Source organism: Electrona antarctica (assembly GCF_951216825.1).
Source record: "Electrona antarctica genome assembly, chromosome: 7".
Taxonomy (NCBI): Eukaryota; Metazoa; Chordata; class Actinopteri; order Myctophiformes; family Myctophidae; genus Electrona; species Electrona antarctica.
This window is the reverse complement of record NC_136812.1, coordinates 10,684,539-10,704,503: the sequence shown is the minus strand read 5'-3', so window position 1 is coordinate 10,704,503 and position 19,965 is coordinate 10,684,539. Positions and strand designations below refer to the sequence as shown.

Sequence of the window (19,965 nt, the reverse complement as noted above, 5' to 3'; positions counted from 1 at the left end):
TGGATGAAGGCTGGGCCACCTAGCCAAAAACTAAACCTAAGGTTTTTTGACCCCCAGGGGTTAACTGGGGGACAGGGAGGAACTCCTTATATGGTCAGCACACTCTATAGTAGGGAGGATTATCACAACAAAACAAAAAAAAGTGATATTTGAATTAAGTGAAATCACTGAATATACCTTTAACCAAATATTTATTTGACCATTTGAGATACAGGGCCAGGCAATGGCATCTTTGTATGAGGAATAAAATGAAATGTAAAGTACACTTGTCTGTCAAATCAAATGCAAAAGCAGACACAAAGTGGTGGGGGGGGGGGGGGGACTTTGGATCCTTATATTTTAACTCTTGAGAGCGTAAAATTAAACCAAATGAACCAATTTAATTATTGTTAAAAGCAGCAGTTGGTAAACCTTATAGATCTTTAACTCTTGAGAGTGTAAAATGAAGCCAAATGGAGAGTTACATTTTTGTTAAACATCTCCATTACTTACTTTACAAGAATTCTACACAATTAGAGAATGTAGAAGAATTGTGATTTTTGATCAAGGTTTGCCTGTTATCACTAAGGTAGCACATCAGTACAGCATGGAATTGTGAACAAAATCTCATGGTCCAATGATAACAAAAATATTCTAAGTTTTGGTTCTGAGAGGCTAAATCTCATCAAATGGTGGTCTGTCGCTCAAATGCTTAATAGAAGTTGATATAAAAAAGGGTTGAAAACCACTGATTTAGAAACACAATTGTACGCCCATGCATTGGATATTTATTTAGTAACAGATTGGGGCCTACTGAAGCTGAAAGGAAGCTTATTTGTCTCTGAATCTAGATCTACATCTGCTTTCTGGCTTTGTTTGCGCTTTCTTTTATTAAATACATTGTTATTAAAACATGTTTTTGTATTCTGTTTTCTCTCGTTTTAAAGAAAGGCATGTGAAAAAAGTGTGCCACAAGTTTCTTTACTCATCATTGTAAATAAATATCCTCTGACATCACATTGTTATATAAAACTTTCTCGGTGAGAGATTGAGTTGCGGAGTTTGGTGTGATTCTGTTGCTGCAGGTAAAAATGGACGGTGGGTAGGGCAACTCATTTATGCAAATGATATTTACGGGATGCCAGAAATGAGGAACCGAAATGTGAAGCAAATAAACGGGAAATGCAAAGATTGAATGACAGGCAGGCAGCCTAATGAAGATGAAGTGAGATGTTACTTTCTCCACGTTCACGCTTAATCAACCACGTCGTAATTGTTTATCACTGAAGAGCTGGTGAGTTTTTCGGTATTGTCACAAAAAATGATTATTAACTTCGTACCGGAAGCGGTGAATCGCGAGCAGTAAACTACGACAATAACCTGTTTATAACGTTTAAATATCCTGTGTTTTATAATACATAGGCCTACAGGTTGTTCGTGTTTGACCAGTGTTGCTGACTTGCTGTGGAAAAGTTTTAGCTGTTGTATAACTGTTTTAGCCTTTTTGTTTCAGCAACTATATTTACCACCACTATATCCCACACACGTTTACTAACTAGTCTAAAACCTCTTGGAGTTGGAAAGAATGAAATTGTACCATGCAGTCGCGCTAGTCAACAAGTGAATGTTGAAACAATGTGTCCACTGTGTTGTCTTGTGTCAAGTGTCATCATCACTGTCAATCATTGGCCGTGACTGGCACCCAAGACGAGAGCTACTGACTGAGTGTAATGATGAACTCACCGCCGAGACGCGCGCGCGTGTGTGTGTGTGTGTGTGTGCAGTGTGTGAACAATTTCAATTGAATCTTATTTGCATCTTCTCTGTAGCCTACACTGTACAGGACAGCGGCCCTGTGGAGAAGGAAGACCATGGCGGACTGGCACCAGAGCATTGGGAGTTTGGGTGACAGGGCTTTGGCCAGGCTGTCCGAGATGCTGGACAACCCCACCTGCGGATGGAGGCAGCTGGCTAACGTAGTGACCGTCGAACAACCTCGATTCAGTTGCAGGTGGGTGTAGTGACTAGTCCAGCAGCCGGGGTTGTGGGGTGGGAAATTTGGTATATCTTTTTTTATTGGCCTAAAATATTGTTTATACAAATACATTCATGAATCCACTTGCTGACCGACTGTCAACATTGAGCAATTATTTTTATAGGGGTTTATATGTGATCCTACCATTAACATCCTATATAAGGCAAAAATGTCAAAATTTCAGTATGCTTTAAGTAGCATGTGACATTGATTCTGACCCATAGCCATAGCCGTCATCACAAATGTGATGAGGTCAGCACATTTGTGGGCAAGTGGCTATGGCCGTTTTTAGCCCAAGGAGTGTTTTTTGTGCAAAACTAATGCTTGGAATGGATTCAGTCATTCAGAATCATGAAAACCCACTAGTTTGACAAAACTAGTGGTTTTTTATAATTATAAAGCATAATGAAAATTTGCCTTATATAGGATGTTGGTAGGATCACATACAAACCCCTATAAAACAAATTGCTCAATACCGACAGCCGGTCAGCAATAAGTGGATTCATGAATGTACAATATTTTAGGCCAATAAAAAGACTATATACCAAATTTCCCACTTTAAACAAAAGAAGCCTGTCGGCTGCCGGACTAGTGGGAACACAACGAAATACAAACTAACTGACATCTGTCATGAGGCTTATTTAAGACCTGAGGCCGATTCTACAAATTGTCTTCTGTTAGAAAAACAGTTTAACTCATGTTGCTGCTATATGTCAGTGATTCTCAAACTTCTTCAGGCCATGGACCCCCCATGTATTTGGCCGCGCCGTGGACCCCCTGCATCCAAAGATATTTAGCTTTTCTATATTACTTACACTTCTTCTTTTCCTTTCGGCTTTTCCCGGGTCGCCACAGCGAATCATCACCCTGCCCCCTGTACACATTTCCTTTTTTCTAACTTTCTTTTGCTATAAGATACTTTTTTTTTGTTTTTGTATAGAACTTTGTATATATTTGTATTGATGAAAATGGAGGACCATTTAATATGTAAACAAGTCTTAGTGCTTTTTCTGGTTTTATCCTCTTGAATAGCATATTCGGTATCTCAATCACTTTCCTTGAACTGTACTACAAACTGTTAATAACATTTTCAACCAATTACACACACACACACACACACACACACACACACACACACACACACACACACACACACACACACACACACACACACACACACAAATATATATATATATATACTTTATTAACCGTTTGCATGGACGGACAGGCACAGGGGAGTACATTACAATACACGGTCTCAACATTGAAGATGAATTGACCATAATATAATTGGTTTAAAAAGCAGGTGGCTTGCGCACATCCAGTTCCTGGCTGGTGCTGGACTAAGGTAAGTACAGTGAAGAGAAGAGAGTTTGATTGATTGATTGATTGATTGAAATATTTATTAACAGTTTGCAGAATTACAGTACATTTCAAGCACAAACTCAATACAAAGGCTGTTAACTGTGAGTGGACGACCCAATTAAGCATTACACTTGTTTACAATAGGGTCCACCATGTTCAATTCATCAAAGAGTCTATAATCTATAATCTATAAATCTATAATATAATTGGCCATATATAATGAGACTGATACTTCCTGGTTTTAATGGGTTCAAATGTATTATTGAGCTATTCCTTATAGATTCAGAAAGGAAAATAAAACTAAATACATGATGAGAATGATCCCATTTTGACCATCCATATCCCATTGGTTATTTCCCCTGGCCGGCCTGCAGTGAGACCGAGTTGACCAGCTGCTCTCTCCAGGTGATGAGTCCTACTGGCAGCCCAGGACGATACCTCTTGGCCAGGCTGGCTGACCGCGCATGCTCCGTGGGCTTCCTGCTCCACTGTCTGAAGAAGATAGACCACCAGGGGGCAGTGCAGTACCTGACTACCACAGGTTGGTGTGCTATATTGGTGGAAAAAGTACTAGGCCTACTCACAATTTTTACTCAAGTAAAAGTATCAATACTGCAATTTATAGAAATACTCTGTTACGAGTGACAATTTACAGTTTAGGCTTAATCCAGATTGATTTACAGTAAGCAAGAACAAAAAACATGGTAATACATCAAATTAATAAAAAAGTCATACGTAAGAACCTAACAGTGGAATATCTACATAATGAAACTATGCGTATGTATACACTATAGAGTGCTATGTGACTATGTCCACATAAAATGCTATCTAAGTTACATAGTAAAAGTCTGGCATTCAAAATGTAAATTTTGAGTAAAAGTGCAAAAGTATTGGCATTAAGATGTACTTAAAGTAAGCTACTCATTATGCAGAATAAAAAACTGCAGATCTACAACCTCACAATGCGTTGCGCTTGTAGATCGGCTATTTATAAAAAAACCTTTATTAAAACCTTTATTCAAAAATCTACTAAGTAGATCTACTAAATAACTGTAAAAATAAAAGTAAAATATTTGGAATCGAGATGTAGAGGAGTAGAAGTAGAAGTACTGGAAATTGGAAATACTCCAGCAAAGATAAAGTACCTCAAAATCATGTTACTTAAGTTAAGTACAGTACTTGAGTAAATGTACACCACACCGAAAACACACTAAAGCATAAATTCATGTGTTCTGAAATATCAGATTAATTCAGCTTTCAAAGACGTACATAGGCTAATGGACCCTAATAACACTCAGATAAAGTGCAGCTGTTATATTCAGTCACCAGTGTTTTCATAAAGTGCAGATGTGGCTTCAGGTCAGCAGAAGTTAAGTATTGATTCTCTTGTCTGTTGAAAATTGAGTACTTCATGTTTTGTGTGTGTGTGTGTGTGTGTGTGTGTGCGTGCGTGTGTGTGTGTGCGTGCGCGTGTGCGTGCGTGCGTGCGTGCGTGCGTGCGTGCGTGTGCGTGCATGCGTTGAACAGTGACAGAGCAGGTTCGAATCAATGTGCAGCCCCAGTCCCAGCAGGTGTCGGAGGGAGGCAGGGTGCTGTTGACATGTAAAGCGTGCGGTCCGCCTGGGCTAAATTACCAGTGGTTCAGAGGCAAGGAGGAGGTCAGTTTACATTTTAAACAAGCACCCATACACTTGGAATTAATCCAATATTGTTTTTGTTCATTTTTAATTTACTCATGCAGCAACTTGTTTTACGATGCAAGGACAATAGGACTTACATACTGTACATATTGGTTGTCTGCATGTGTGCAGAACACATACACAATCCCCCACCTACACGTCCTGTCACTTATTTCCCTTTTATTTTTACACACTACACACACTACAGTCACATAGGGCTCCCTTCACTTCCTCCCTCCCCCCACTTCCATTATGACTACAACTAAAAAGACGTTTCACAAAATATAATGACAACATAGGCTGTCTATAGGCTTGAAATGTAAGAAAATTACTTTGATGGCATGCGTGAGTGCGTCGATAGATTGCCTCAATATTGTCATATTATCAACCCATAAGACACAGCATAGCGTGTAGAAGAATGGTACACACATTATTTAATAATATCATGAAATAAATAATATTATATTACTTGTACCTGTGAGTATGTGACAAATATTGTTGAACATTTTTGTTACCGTATCTCCTCTTTGTGTGATTTTGAGAAAAAAGAGAAGTTTAGACATGTTCCTCACCCAAGGGGAAAACAATGACCTTTATTCATTAGTCTTCCACTGCCATCGTTGAAAAAATATATTATCCTCCTCTCCACTTCTTCTTCCTCTTCTTCATAATTTGCATAATGTTATGGTCTACATTTTGAAAGGCAAATATTGTTATTTGACCTTCATTCATATTTATTTTTTTAATGCTTTGTTTTTGCGGCTTCCGCCTTTATTTTATTTTATATATTTTATAGAGGGACAGACAGTAGGCTGACAGGAAATGGGGAGAGAGATGGGGGAGTGACATGCAGTAAAGGCCGTCGGGATCGGGAGTCGAACCCGCGGCACACTGCCAGACTGGATTACCAGCCAAGGTGCCTGGACCGCTGAGCCACGGCCCAGGCCCTTCATTCATATTTTTGCCACAAACTAATTTAGTTGTCCATATGTATACATACAACACATATTTTGTATGTATGCATATTGATGGTTTTCCAAGCGCTTTGAGCACTTGGAAAAGCCCTAAAATGCAATGCAAATTATTATTATTATTTTTTATGTTATGATGGCTGTAAAGATTTTTATTTTATTTGTTTTGTCTTTAGATATTGGGCGGCACTGGAAGTGCTCCAGAATTGGTCCTGTGCCCTTTGTCCCCATTGCACGTGGGCCACTATATCTGTAGGGTTAACAATGGAGAGCACTGCATCTTCTCACAATGGGCCCAGGTTCGCTTCCTCCACAACTCAGACACCAGTCCAGGTACCGTTCTGTGTAGTCGGACGGGTTAATGTTCTCGTAAGATGTTCCCTCCCCCCCTCTCTCTCGCGCTCTCTCTCTCTCTCTCTCTCTCTCTCTCCCTTCTTCCCTCCCCTGTCTCGCATGCATGCTCAGTCAGTCTGTCAGAGTATGTTGCGTGTCTGTTGCCTGTTTTATGTTATTCTGTGCTTTGTTCACCTACTTGGTCTCTCAGTAGTCATAGCATTCTATAGTGTATATTCATAGTTTCATTGCTCTCAGCTTGCTTATGATCCTTGATGACTATTTCTATGTATTTAATGTATTACAATGGGTTGTCCTTGCTTACTGTAAGTCACTCTGGATTAAGAGCATCTTCTAAATGCTTACATTTTAAATAGTAAATTGTTAGTTCTGGCATGAGAGAAAGGACAATGGGCAGGTCCGCGGAGGGTGCCCTGGGCGTGGCGGTCGCTGGGGTGTGGTCAGCACTGGTTTGCTGCACCTGGCCGGCAGGGCACTGCCTTCCCTGTTGGCCGGGTGTGGCCACTAGTGCTATAGCTGGTGACGGTTGCGCCTCGGTGATGGCTGCGCCCGGGGCGCCCCTCCGCGGATTTGTCTATAGCTGGAAGCCTGGAGGAGAGGGGCAGTGACTTGGCCAATCACTGCTGACCCGCCAACTGGAGAGGAGTGTAGTGTCTGAGGGTTGAAACACTCTAAGAAGGTTGGAGATCACCTGATGACCTCTCTTCCAAGGCTTCATCCATTAGAAATGGATTATAATCGCATCTTTGATGTGTTTACAAACTCAGTTCTGTTTGTGGTTCCAGGCTGCAGCAGTAGCCTGTTCCCGGGCTCGGTGAGTGGTCTGCAGGTGGTCTGTCAGCCTCAGAGCCAGACCCTGTCCGAGGGGGACGCTCTGTTTCTGAAGTGTTCCGCAGACGCCAACCCCCCGGCCCAGTACCAGTGGTACCACAACATGGAGCCCATGGCACAGCAGAAGCAGGGCACGCTTCGGGTATGTCTTCTCTTCTGACTGTGACCAGTGGTGGAATGTAACCATTAAGTACTGTATTGTTCTTAACTACAATTTTGAGGTATTTGAACTTTACTTGTGTATTTCCAATTTACAATACTTTTACTTCTACTCCACTACTACATCTATCTTGGATCTTGGATTATGCTTCTACATTTATTTGAGAACTTTAGTTACTAGTTGCTTTGTAGATTTTGATGATTAAAACATGCATTAAACACTATAAAGCTAATAATATATATTTCAGCCGTTTGAAAATAGACGATCTTAGCGACTCATGCGACGCTTGGTAGATCTGCTCTTTTCAAACGATTTTTTTACTTTTGGTAATTCAAGTACATTTTGAATTGCAGACTTTTACTTGTAACAGAGTATTTCTATATTGGAGTATTGATACTTTTACTCAAGTAACAAATGTGCGTGACAGTTTCACAGAATTGTACCCGCTTCCGCCTCTCAATGAAATGAATTAGTAGGGGCGTCAGTCGCTTCCCTTTTAAGACGGCATCCACTCCTTTTTTTAGAGTGATATAGATTAGGCATAGGCATAGTGGTCAGGCGCGTCACCACCATTCATTGTGAGTACGTCGCGGCACCCCCACTCTCACAGTCTCAGATAGGTGACCACCCGACTGACTGTTTGTTTTTGTTTAGTTTTTTCCACTTGGACGTCAGCAACAACTCTGTTTCCCCATATGAAAGCCTATTGGCCCATTTAAGATTGATTGAACGGTGACTGTGCCATTCTTGCCTGGCCAAAGCATGCCTACCTGGGAATTTTGGCCGGGAATAGGCTAAAAATAGAACCAAAAAAATGAATAAAACGCCAAATTCGGCGTGCAGGCATTGCCCCCTCCCCACACACTCATCCCCCCCCACATTCAGATACCAATGTGACACCCCTGATAGTGGTCTTTCTTTCTTGGCCAATGCATACCTCAAAATGTTCAATTCAATTCAAAACACATTTATAACTTTGACTTGGTGTTTTGTCAATAGCCCACATATATAGCTTCATTGTTGGACTGCATTGTTTTCTGTGATTGGTGTCTTGTAGATCCCTTGTGTGACCACGGCATACAGAGGACAGTACAGCTGCAGGCTGTTCAACCTTTACCATGAGACATGGAGTGATACGGTCCAAGTCAACATCGGTAATATACGTATATACACTACAGTATATATCTGTATATGTACAAGTAGAGTGTTGTTCTTAATTTAACTTCTATCATCTGTTCGCTCCTACCATATCAGTTACTAGTTCGCTCCTGTACATTAAATTCAAGTAATTAACATTCTCCATACTTTACATACTGGATGTTGTATTTCTTTCTTTCTTTCTTTCTTTCTTTCTTTCTTTCTTTCTTTCTTTCTTTCTTTCTTTCTTTCTTTCTTTCTTTCTTTCTTTTTCTTTCTTTCTTTCTTTCTTTCTTTCTTTCTTCAGGCCCCAGCTCTATCAGTGATTCCTCCTCCTGGTCAGAAGTTGATCATGGCACAGGTATTCCTGGAACCATTGTGGGCGGCTGTGGCTCAGGAGGTAGAGCAGGTGGTCCAATGATCCCTGGGTCGGCGGCTCGAATCCCGGCTCCTCCTGTCCACATGTCGAAGTGTCCTTGGGCAAGACACTGAACCCTACATTGCCTCCAATGAGTCGGTCGGTGTGAGCTTGCCACCATTGGTGTGTGAATGTGGGAAGTGAGGACGCTGGCGTCGACTGTTCGCCGCTTCACCTCCCAATGTATGAATGAATGAACCATTGTAAAGCGCATTGAGCACTTGGAAAAGCATTATAAAATGCAATTCATTAAAAATGCAATTCATTGTTCACCACTCCACTTCCTCTTTCTATAATGTATCACTAGGCATGTGATGAGAAAATACTGGATTTGTGTAAGAGAAATAATAATAAAATTAGTTTGGAAAATAAATTTGTGTTTAAAAAAAATCATATCGTGAACCTAGTATCGTGATTGTAATCGTATCGTGAGTTGAGTGGATGGTTATATGCCTATGTCTCACCTCTTTCTGTTTGTTTTCTGATTGATTGATACTTTATTAGACAGAAATGTAAAACAGCAACAGAACAGTCAAGCACTGGTCAACCCAGCCAGTCCTCACCCTGCCAGGCATAAAACTAGTTTCGATGGTGAGTTTTCAACCGTTCTAGACACAGTAAAGATCTATCTCCAAAGATCTATTATAGTGAATACAGTATAAGCATTCAGTGAGCAATTTCTTTAATGATTAGTCAGTCCTTCCTTCCCGTCCACAGCCACAGACAAAGTGGCTCTCCTGATAGGCAACATGAACTACCGTTACCACAACCCGCTGTGTGCGCCCATGGCTGATGTCCACGAGCTGGCCAACCTCCTCCGACAGCTAGACTTCAAGGTGGTCTCCCTGCTTGACCTCGACTGTCAGGAGATGCACAGTGCGGTGGCGGAGTTCCTCCTGCTGCTGGACAAAGGAGTTTACGGTTGGTCTCCGAACCTTTTTTGATTAATTAGTCAACTCGTTGAAATGTATATTTTATTCCGGCATCAAATTGATCTTAATTGGTTTTCAAGAAGAGATTTGTATTATTTGCATTACAATCCTGGACTCATGAAACATCCCTAAAGGCCTTTTCAGACAGGGAGCGTGTGACGCAGACGTTGTCGCCTGGGGTAACGACAGGTCTGCTCATGACGCATGAGAGGTGCGACTCCCGTTGCGTAAAAAAAAAGCTCAACACAATCCAGGTCTAGTCAGTCGCGGGAGTGGTGCACGAAACGAGCACGCGCGCGACAATTTCACGGAGCTAAAAAAATATGAATATAAGACTTTTCCTTTTTTTCCAATGGAAATATCCTACAAAATTACTATTTGACATTGAAGTAAATGTACTACAAAGAGAGACTGCTTTTCCTCTCTCTAAAGCTCATAAACAGACGTAAAGACTTAGACTAAAAAATACTCAGGACGGAGAATGAAGTCAACAGCAGAGACAGGCAGATGAAAGTTGTTCCGGAGTTCCATTTTATTTTCAGAGTTCAGAATACAGCATCAGCCATGTGCCTGCTGGCCCCATGGCTGTACCCAGCAGCCTCCCGGCTTGTGTGTCTAACACACACTGTTACAAGCATTTTCAGTAGACTTTATACAACTGAAGACAGACACATCAAAGGAAAGGTGTATGGTCTCAACCCCCCCAGTAATGGTCAAACATGCCTGTGCCCATATATGGTAATGGTCACCAGGAAGCAAGCACAGGAAGAACCGTAGGTGTCCTGGCCGTTTACTGCATGCTATCAGCAAGCCAGATCTTTAGGGTCCCTCCTGCAGCTGCCCATGCATCCTGTCTAAACATGTCATGTCTCTCTCAGGCCATGAGAGACAAAGATCCACTTTAGTTTAAAACATGGTTATTTAGGCTATATTAATGTGAATTGTGGTTTCCAGATTCCACAACATTCAATGTTCTTTTTCCACAAATGAGTCTTGAAAAATGGGGGTCGTCTTATAATCAGAGTCGTCTGCACAATACAGTACTAGGCGCGTTGGTCGCTGCCGGTCTGAAATGGCCCTAATGTTGCGTTCACACTGGCAGATGCAAAAGATACAAAGATGCAAAGCTACACAGCGTATTTGTGTCTTTGTAGCTGAAGTTGAAACCAGCTCAACGTTTTTTGTAGCTTTGTTGTAGCTTTTGCAGCAGCTACAGTCTAGACATCAGATGTATCTTTGTATCTTCATGTCGCTGGCTTCCATTGAAAATGAATGGTAGACTGTATCTTTGCATCTGCCTGTGTGAACGCAGCATTAGAAAGCCTTTACTCAAATACAAAATCTGGAAAGTAGCTTTAGACCCACATTTTCCCAACAGCATTCCTGGGCTAGGCTTTGGTAGGCCATGTTAGATTTTCTTTCATTTTTTTACCATTTCATTCAGATTTATTTAACGCTATAGATTAGAATTACTATACTGTCCTCCTGAAATAAATGTATTCTCAAACAAAATTGATTTATATGAAACTTTTGCCCTATGTGACATTTGTGAGAATATAATCAATACATCATCTGTGTTTGGAGGGTGTCCTGTATTGACACAAAATTATGACACTATTAACAGATTAAATAAACGCTGTGGAATATGATAATTTAAGGCTAAAATGTGCAGTGAGTATACTTTATGGTAATCTACATATTTCCCTTCCTCTTCGGTGTCCCTTCCCATCAGGCTTGCTGTACTTTGCTGGCCATGGTTATGAGAACTTTGGCAACAGCTTCATGGTACCTATCGATGCCCCTGCCGCATACACGTCTGAACACTGCCTCTGTGTGCAGAGTGTACTTCAGAGGATGCAGGAGAGAGAGACTGGACTCAACGTCTTCCTATTGGACATGTGTCGCAAAAGGTATTATTATGAATGTTCTTAAGTTGTAAATGAAGCCTTACATATTCCTAACACATATTCTAACTGTAGATAAGGCTTTGTTGAACCAATAATGATACATTTTGTTCATTCTCTTCATTAGGAACCTAAACGATGACGTCGCTACTCAATCGCGGCCACTGAAAGTGACAGCCAACATAGTGTTTGGATATGCTACGTAAGTCATTGATCCCCTGAGACATGACCCCACACTAAGACTGCAAGATATATCGAATATATCGGTGTTTAATTAACTACAATAAGGACGTGTGTTATTTGTAATGTTAGAAATAATTGTAAACAGCTCTCTGGATACAGACCATAAATGTAAATTTCTGTCTTTTTATTTAAGTGCAATCGCTATTAGGCTACAGATAGATCTAATCTTCAATGCACAACATTGTGATTCTCATTATTTAATATTCTGTTCAATTGATTTACCCAAATAAACAATATGCATTGTTTATTTGTAGGCTACATTTAGTCAGATGAGATGACAAAATCTGATCATCAATTGTTAGAGATAATTTTGTGCACCTGCCAGTTACGACTGAGTCGTTCTTGTTTTCTGACGGCTCCACTCGGATCTCGGTAAAAATGTCACGGTTCGGTCATTAAAAAAGATCTCGGAACCAATCGGGTCTTGGAACAAATTTCACGGACCCATAAGGTAGGCTACTACTAATAACCACGCATCACCACTCACAAGCCTTTACCAGTAGTTTCCCCACACAAACTTCACACAGACAATGGCCGCGGTTACATGCAGGCTGATCATTCCGAATAAATACTTCCGAATAAAATGCATCCGAAGTAATGTTTTTTGCTGCGTGTTTACATGGGAAATGGTCATTCTGAATGAGCGTTTACAAGGAGATGTGATATAAGACATGATACATGTTAATTCACGTGAAGAGAGAGAGAGAGAGAGACTGTTGAACAAACACACACACACACACACCCTACAACACACGCCAAGCGTTGTAAGCGCTGATCTACAGGCTGACAACGTGTCCCATCTGTACATCGCATAAAGCATATAATGCATAGCTTATCTGCACGATACACCATCGCCGCATCATTATGGCATAAAGTAGGCTACCAATTGGGTGTTTAATACTAGATTGATTGCAGGCAGCTGGTCATCAATACAATTAAACTGCAAAGCCGTTATGTTTCATGACGTTTTGGTTGCAACTTGGAATAGGCAAGTTATAAAAGTTTAAAGGGATAGGATGGACATAGGATAGCGATAATAGCGTATTCTTGGGACTGTGTGTGTGCGTGTGTGTGTGTGTGTGTGAGAGAGAGATTACTGAACAGCGGACTGACGGCATTTCGTCCTCTCTCTCCTCCGTCTTTCTGTGAGTCCCCCGATGCACTTAGCCTACAGTAGCATGAAGCATCCAGATACATATAGGCTGGCTATATAACCTATAGGCCTTTCAAACATGTTTGAAAATTATCAGGGTGATACCCAACTCGGGACGGTTGGATCTTTGAACACTCACAGATCAGGGGGATCATCACCACTGCTGCTGCTGCTCCACGTTTTTTTTGTGTGGATTTCGGATCTGCAAAATGCACAACTCCTCGGCGCGCCTTGGATATGAGCGCCTTGGAGTTGGAGCGCCTTGGAAATGAGCATGCTCAGAAAGACCAGAATGAATTTACATCCGAAGCAGTGTATACATGAGTCCAATTTTCTTTCAATCGCATTGAACATCGGAATAATCCGGCCAGTGACATCGGAATGGTTTTTAAATCGCATCGAGCATTTTCATTCGGATTTAAGTTTTTGTAGGTGTTTACATGACAACGTTTAATAGGATTTAACTTCTATTCGGAATTAAGAGGGGTTGAAAGACCTCATGTAAACGTACCCAATGAGAACAATGCTTGAGCATGTGTGAGAGTTTACACCTTTCTGAACGGGCTGCGTGCCTTGGAGAGAGGACCCTCTCCCACTGATGTGTATTCGTTCCGTGGTCATGGATTTCTGTCTAGTGTCGACTTCATGGGTCCCCCCACCCCGCGTGGGGAGAGGGGACCTCCGCGTGGGGGGGGGGTGGCACTGTAGCACTACAATAAACAGGGTGAGGCGCCCCTGCACACACACTGTGCTGCATGGTAGGGAGCCAGTGAAATACTCTCTCATTTACCATACAGAAAGAAAGATATTACTCTGAGTACTTCTCCAAAACACATTAGAGAAAAATGAAATGTCTTGTTTACTGTATTGATATTTAGGTGTGTGGATGCAGAAGCGTATGAGGAGGTGCAAAGAGACGACCTGTCCAACGGTAGTATCTTCATAAGCTTCCTCAAACAACGTCTCAGAGAGGATGAGAAGGTCACCGTCATGCTGGACAGGGTGGCTGAAGGTGTGTTCTACAATATCTATTTCTTCACAGAATGTGTGTGTGTGCGTGTGTGCGTGCGTGTGTGTGTGTGTGCGTGCGTGCGTGCGTGCGTGCGTGCGTGCGTGCGTGCGTGCGTGCGTGCGTGCGTGCGTGCGTGCGTGCGTGCGTGCGTGCGTGCGTGCGTTCGCGCGTGTGTCCGACCCTTTGGTTTCAAACTTGGCATGTGTGTCACATAAGCATGCACTCTTATGCTTTGTGTATAATGTATTAAGTGCCCAAGTGGACACACGCAAATAAATCGTTTTTTTCTTTTCTTCACTTTTACCAGACATGGGTCAGTGTAAAATCATGCGAGGGAGGCAGGCTCTGGAGCTACGTAGCAATCTGTCTGAGCGACGGACACTCGCTGACCGGATACGGAACTCTGACTGTCCTGCAGCCACGTCGGCCAGAAACCTGCAGTGGTCCATCGCACATGGTACTGTTTAAACCTCCAGTGGTCCATCGCACATGGTACTGTTCTAACCTCCATCCACATGTCCATCACACATGGTGCTGTTCAAACCTGCAGTGGTCTGTGGTACATCACACATGCCATTTAGACCTGAGGACGATTCTACAAATGTCTTCTAAATCCTGACAGTTTTCTGAAAAACCTATGTTTCTCTGTCAGTCGTTTTCTCATTGACATTTTCATGTCAAGGACCCCCAAAATTATATTTAATTGGCCCGCCGACCCCCATCTGAAAATATGTTGTTCCAGGGAGCGACCCCCAAGAAGCAAATATTTGAATTAAAAACGTTTGTTCTGAAAGAATATATATTCAAAGATTTGCGCCACATTTTCACGATTTTTCAAAAATAGCAGACCTACAAGTTCATAGTGCGGCACTCGGTGCCGCACTATGAACTCTAAATACTACACGTATTTGGGTTCATATATATCTTCTTACCAAAATGACTTTCAAACTACTGTAGGACGGGTATGGCCTGGACCGACGAGCCGATTCTACTCTATGGCTCCGATACATGGACACTTTCAAAGAAATTAGAGAAACGGCTGGATGGCACTCTATCTCTCTTGGAAGAGCCACCGATCGACTTCTCTAATATACGGCAACCTTCCCCGTGTTTCTTCACTAGTCCGATCCAGAAGAACACAGTTTGCTGGCCACTGCTACAGAGCTGATCACGAGGTTATATCTTCCCTTCTTCTCTGGAATCTTGCCTCAAAGCAGACCAGAGGTAGAAAAATGTCGTTCCCTGATGTCATCGCTAGGGACACATGCATCAGTAGGCAGGAACTGGGGATGGCAATGAAGGACCGGAAAGTCTGGCGTGGCATTGTGAAATCCATGATCTCAACCGCTGTTGAAAAAGGATGGTGATAATAAGGGGTGAGGCTGATTTTAGTGTGTCACTAAAGCGGTGTATTTACTATTTCGATTGAGCCTTTTGACTCAAAGGCTTTCAGCTTTCAGGAAGAAAATACACAGGGAAGACATCATTTGCAAATTATAATAACCGCACCTGGGGGGTCTATTAGAGTAACATTATCTCCATAGACAAATACAAAACAGAGCAGGCAGTCCGTCTTTGCATTGTCAAATTGGAGCTTGAGCACGTCTATATATTATTTGAATTTAGTATAAGGTCTGTGATGATGGCATACTGAATCAATGCACCCTGTCTCTTCACAGTGCTACCCGAGAGCCGTAGTCTACTGTTTGACTGTGGAGTGAAGGTTCAGCTGGGTTTCGCTGCAGAGTACTCCAACATCATGATCATCTACACGCGGATACTGGAGAAGCCCAAGAACATCACGTCCTGCTCTGCGCAGCTAACAGACTTCTCTGATGTACGTTGGTTAGCTGAATATGTCCACATATTTCACAGATCATCCTTGTTGATGTGTTGTCATGGCCCAGTGACTTACCTCAAGGTTGTACTTTATTGTTACATCCCGAGTACAGGTACATAAGAATACAACTTATTTTGGCTTCCTTCAGACAATAAATTAATGCATCAGCATAACAACAGTAGAATAATGATAAAAAAGAATTCAGTATACCTTTCTAGCACTTTGGGGCATAAACAGGTTTAGCCCCTGTAATATATAATGCTCTATATTATATAGACTATATCTATTCATACAATGTATGTTGCATATATAATGCTCTATAATAGAGCATTATATGTAACATACATTGTTACATATATGTTACATATCAGGCCGTGACCGGAGACTCTGTTTTCGTGTGTGTGTGTGTGTGTGTGTGTGTGTGTGTGTGTGTGTGTGTGTGTGTGTGTGTGTGTGTGTGTGTGTGTGTGTGTGTGTGTGTGTGTGTGTGTGTGTGTGTGTGTGTGTGTGTGTGTGTGTGTGTGTGTGTGTGACACATCTGTCTGTCTGTGAGCAGCTACCAATCAGCATGAAACTTTGCACGCACACTCCCTGGAGACCAAATATTTCACATTGGTCTGTTATAGCGCCACCTTGAGGCATTTTTCTTTCTGTTTTTGTAAAACCCTTTTTTGAGCGGCGCTAGTTGCTCCAATGTGTGGCTTTGTGTGTGAACGCAGCTCCTGATTACTGTGAAACGTTGAACCCACACTCACAGTAGGCCAAGGTTTTTATTTTACATCGCAGCTTCATGGTGGCGCTACAACAACAACCCACTTTAACATTTTGGCCAATAACTCTTGAACCGTAGCTCATACGATACATTTTCCCCTGGATTCCTTGGATTCTCACTCTCCATATAGACCCCGGCCACTTTAGAAATAATAACATGAAGTGCTTTGGCAGGGTCCAGCTGTTGACCTGAAGAAGAGCAACCAGGAGAGCTTGGCTGAAGCAGGCAGTTTCTGTCTGTTGACCATGGTGGACCTGCCGTCACCAGACGTCCCCAGCCTCTACACTCGCCTCCACAGCCTGCAGAGACTCAAGGTTAGTCTTCCATGTTTGACTATCTGCTCTGTGTGCACGCACTATTTTTCACAAGGATATACAGGTAGGAACAAAGACTGAGACATATTCCAACCAATGTGAGTATTTCCTTGAGTTGTGTGACAAATTCCCAATCCTGGAGTAGTCGGAAAGTGTCTGTTCATTTAAACTCTTGAGAGTATGCAAATGGAACAAAATGAATCTATCATTTGTACTCTCTCAGAGTTAACACAGAGGATTTCACAGTGTACAAAGGGGCAGTTGGCACCTTTTCACCTACAACAGCATTAGGTTAGCAGGGATAATTATCCCACAAACCAGCTACATACCAGCTTGTGACTGAGGCCTGTCATGTAAAAGCAAAGTACGCTGGCTATATTTTAGCAATATGTAATTGTTATTTGTGTCATCACACATCAAGGAAACATTTTGCTTCCTATTCCCTTTATAGACAGAGCTCACGTTCACCGTTTGTCTTCACTACCGGTACACAAACTTGGACGAGGAAATCCAGGAACAACAAAGCATCTCGGTCGGTAAACCCCTGGTTTCCAAACTCAACCTCCACAAAGCCAGAATGCCGCGCTCCTCTTCCGCGTCTTCCTGTGACCCGGACTCCTTCAACCTTCCTGAGTCGTCGTCCTTCACAGAGGACTTCGAAACAGGCTTGCCCAATTCTGAAACGTCATCTATTGGCTCAGCTTCGACTATGTGGTCATATCATCATCCAGAGGCTGTGAGAGAAACTGACTCCACTGCCTCTGCGACTTCACCTGGGAAACTCAACGTCCCAGAGGAGACCGACAGTCCTGAGTTGTTTGACTCTGATGCTCCCAAACCTCTTACCGCCAACAAGAGCTTGCCTTATAGCCAAGGAGATGACAATAACTACAAGTTTAGTCATGCTTATGATTTTCATTCTAGTTAGAGGGGCCACGCTACAATTATGCGCTTTTCACAGCAGACATTTCAACCGGTAAACACAGCTGAAGGTTTTATAATTAATTTGTGGGTGTGCTTGATATAGGTGTTGCATGCCAGATTGAAATTTGTATTCACAGTTTGTAGAATGGAATGGGTACAGTTCAAACGAAAGTAATACAAAATCTGGAGGATGAACCAAAAGAAGCACAAAGACTTGTTTACATTAGGGTCCTCCATTTATTTGCCATTGTTAATACCTTCAACTCTGTTTACCTGTCAAAATGGCGGCTGTGATTGAAAAGGGTTCATTCGTCAAACATAATACATTTGGTCTTTTTATTGGCCTAAAATATTGTCTATATACATACATTCATGAATCCACTTGCTGTCAGTATTGATGATTTTCAGCTTTCATGATTCTGAATCCATTCCAAGCTTTAAAGTTTTGCACAAAATACACTCCTGGGGCTAAAAACAGCCATAGCCACTTGTCCAAATGTGCCCAAAATGTGCTGACCTCATCACATTTGTGCTGACCTCTTCACATTTGTCATGACGTCTATGGCCGTTTTTTATCCAAGGAGTGTTTTTTGTGCAAAACTAATGCTTGGAATGGATTCAGAATCATGAAAAACCCTACTTAGCATAAGGAAAGTTTGACATGTTTGACAATTTTGCCTGCCATATGATGCTAATGGTAGGGTCACAAGAAACCCCTATAAAACATTACTCAACAGCCGGTCAGCAAGTGGATTCATGAATGTATATAGACAATATTTTAGGCCAATAAAAAAAGACTATATACCAAATTTCCCACTTTAAACAAAAGAAGCCTGTCGGCTGCCGGACTATAGCTGAAAATAGAAAATGAGGATAAATAAAGGGAAAAGCGTAGTATTCTGATAGAGAATGCAGATAGAAAAGCGTAGTATTCTGATAGAGAATGCAGATAGAAAAGCGTAGTATTCTGATAGAGAATGCAGATAGAAAAGCGTAGTATTCTGATAGAGAATGCAGATAGAAAAGCGTAGTATTCTGATAGAGAATGCAGATAGAAAAGCGTAGTATTTTGATAGAGAATGCAGTTCACCTTCACCATTTTGATGATTTTTTTTAACTGTCTATGCATTAATTTGTTGTAAAGTTCATTTGAAGAGTACTCTCAAAATTGAAAAAAGAACAAGTTTTTACAAGATGTTTCTGTGGAGTTTGAGAAAGGGAAAATTCTTAACCCCTTATTAGTTTGTAGAAACGTGTATGCTAAAGCCTATTGGTATTTGGTACAGACAGACAGTATATTGTTTTGACAACTAATAAAAAATGTATTGACTTCATCCTATCCTTTACCCATCTGTAAAGCAAGTAACTGAAATAGACATATTATATCCTGAATTCCTGATAACATACCTACGTTGTTGTTTGTAGATATCTGAAATTGAATGCTCATGAATGGCAAAATGACATGCTGACATCATTTATCCTAGGAAGAATGCAGTGGTGGAAAAAGTACTCCAATGTTTTACTTGAGTTAAAGTATCAATACTGCAATATGGAAATTGTCCGTTACAAGTAAAAGTCTAGAATAGAAAATGTAGTTGATTAAAAGTACAAAAGTATTGGCATCAAAATGTACTTAAAAGTACCAAAAGTAAAAGTACTCATTATGCAGAATGTCTCATTTCAAGTTTAGTCCTTGCCGTGCAGGTTGGCAAGGACCACTGGCGTCCCCGGGCTGGACCCCATACGTAACAGGACCACTGGCGTCCCCGGGCTGGACCCCATACGTAACAGGACCACTGGCGTCCCCGGGCTGGACCCCATACGTAACAGGACCACTGGCGTCCCCGGGCTGGACCCCATACGTAACAGGACCACTGGCGTCCCCGGGCTGGACCCCATACGTAACAGGAAGCGTGCGAGTGGGCACTAAGGAAAAGTAGAC

At 41.8% G+C, this 19,965-nt stretch overlaps 1 protein-coding gene across 1 annotated transcript; it reads left to right on the top strand.

Moving 5' to 3' along the window:
- The first annotated feature begins 1,156 nt into the window (after nucleotides 1–1,156).
- Nucleotides 1,157–18,855, top strand: LOC306925991 (mucosa-associated lymphoid tissue lymphoma translocation protein 1-like). Its single transcript, XM_079505184.1, has 17 exons — nucleotides 1,157–1,273; nucleotides 1,809–1,990; nucleotides 3,754–3,920; nucleotides 4,907–5,037; nucleotides 6,206–6,362; nucleotides 7,169–7,356; nucleotides 8,432–8,528; nucleotides 8,819–8,872; nucleotides 9,434–9,520; nucleotides 9,647–9,850; nucleotides 11,594–11,771; nucleotides 11,893–11,967; nucleotides 14,040–14,173; nucleotides 14,481–14,630; nucleotides 15,853–16,010; nucleotides 16,959–17,099; nucleotides 17,551–18,855. Exons 2-17 carry the CDS (start codon nucleotides 1,851–1,853, stop codon nucleotides 18,025–18,027), a joined length of 2,538 nt encoding a protein of 845 aa, XP_079361310.1. The 5' UTR covers nucleotides 1,157–1,273; nucleotides 1,809–1,850; the 3' UTR covers nucleotides 18,028–18,855.
- Nucleotides 18,856–19,965: the final 1,110 nt, after the last annotated feature.

Bases quoted from the DNA above. Each gene is read 5' to 3' on its own strand.
- LOC306925991 (XM_079505184.1), top strand. From the start codon at position 1,851: ATGGCGGACTGGCACCAGAGCATTGGGAGTTTGGGTGACAGGGCTTTG. The intron at 6,363-7,168 runs GTACCGTTCTGT...TTGTGGTTCCAG, and splicing joins CAACTCAGACACCAGTCCAG to GCTGCAGCAGTAGCCTGTTC. The intron at 8,529-8,818 runs GTAATATACGTA...TTCTTTCTTCAG, and splicing joins TACGGTCCAAGTCAACATCG to GCCCCAGCTCTATCAGTGAT.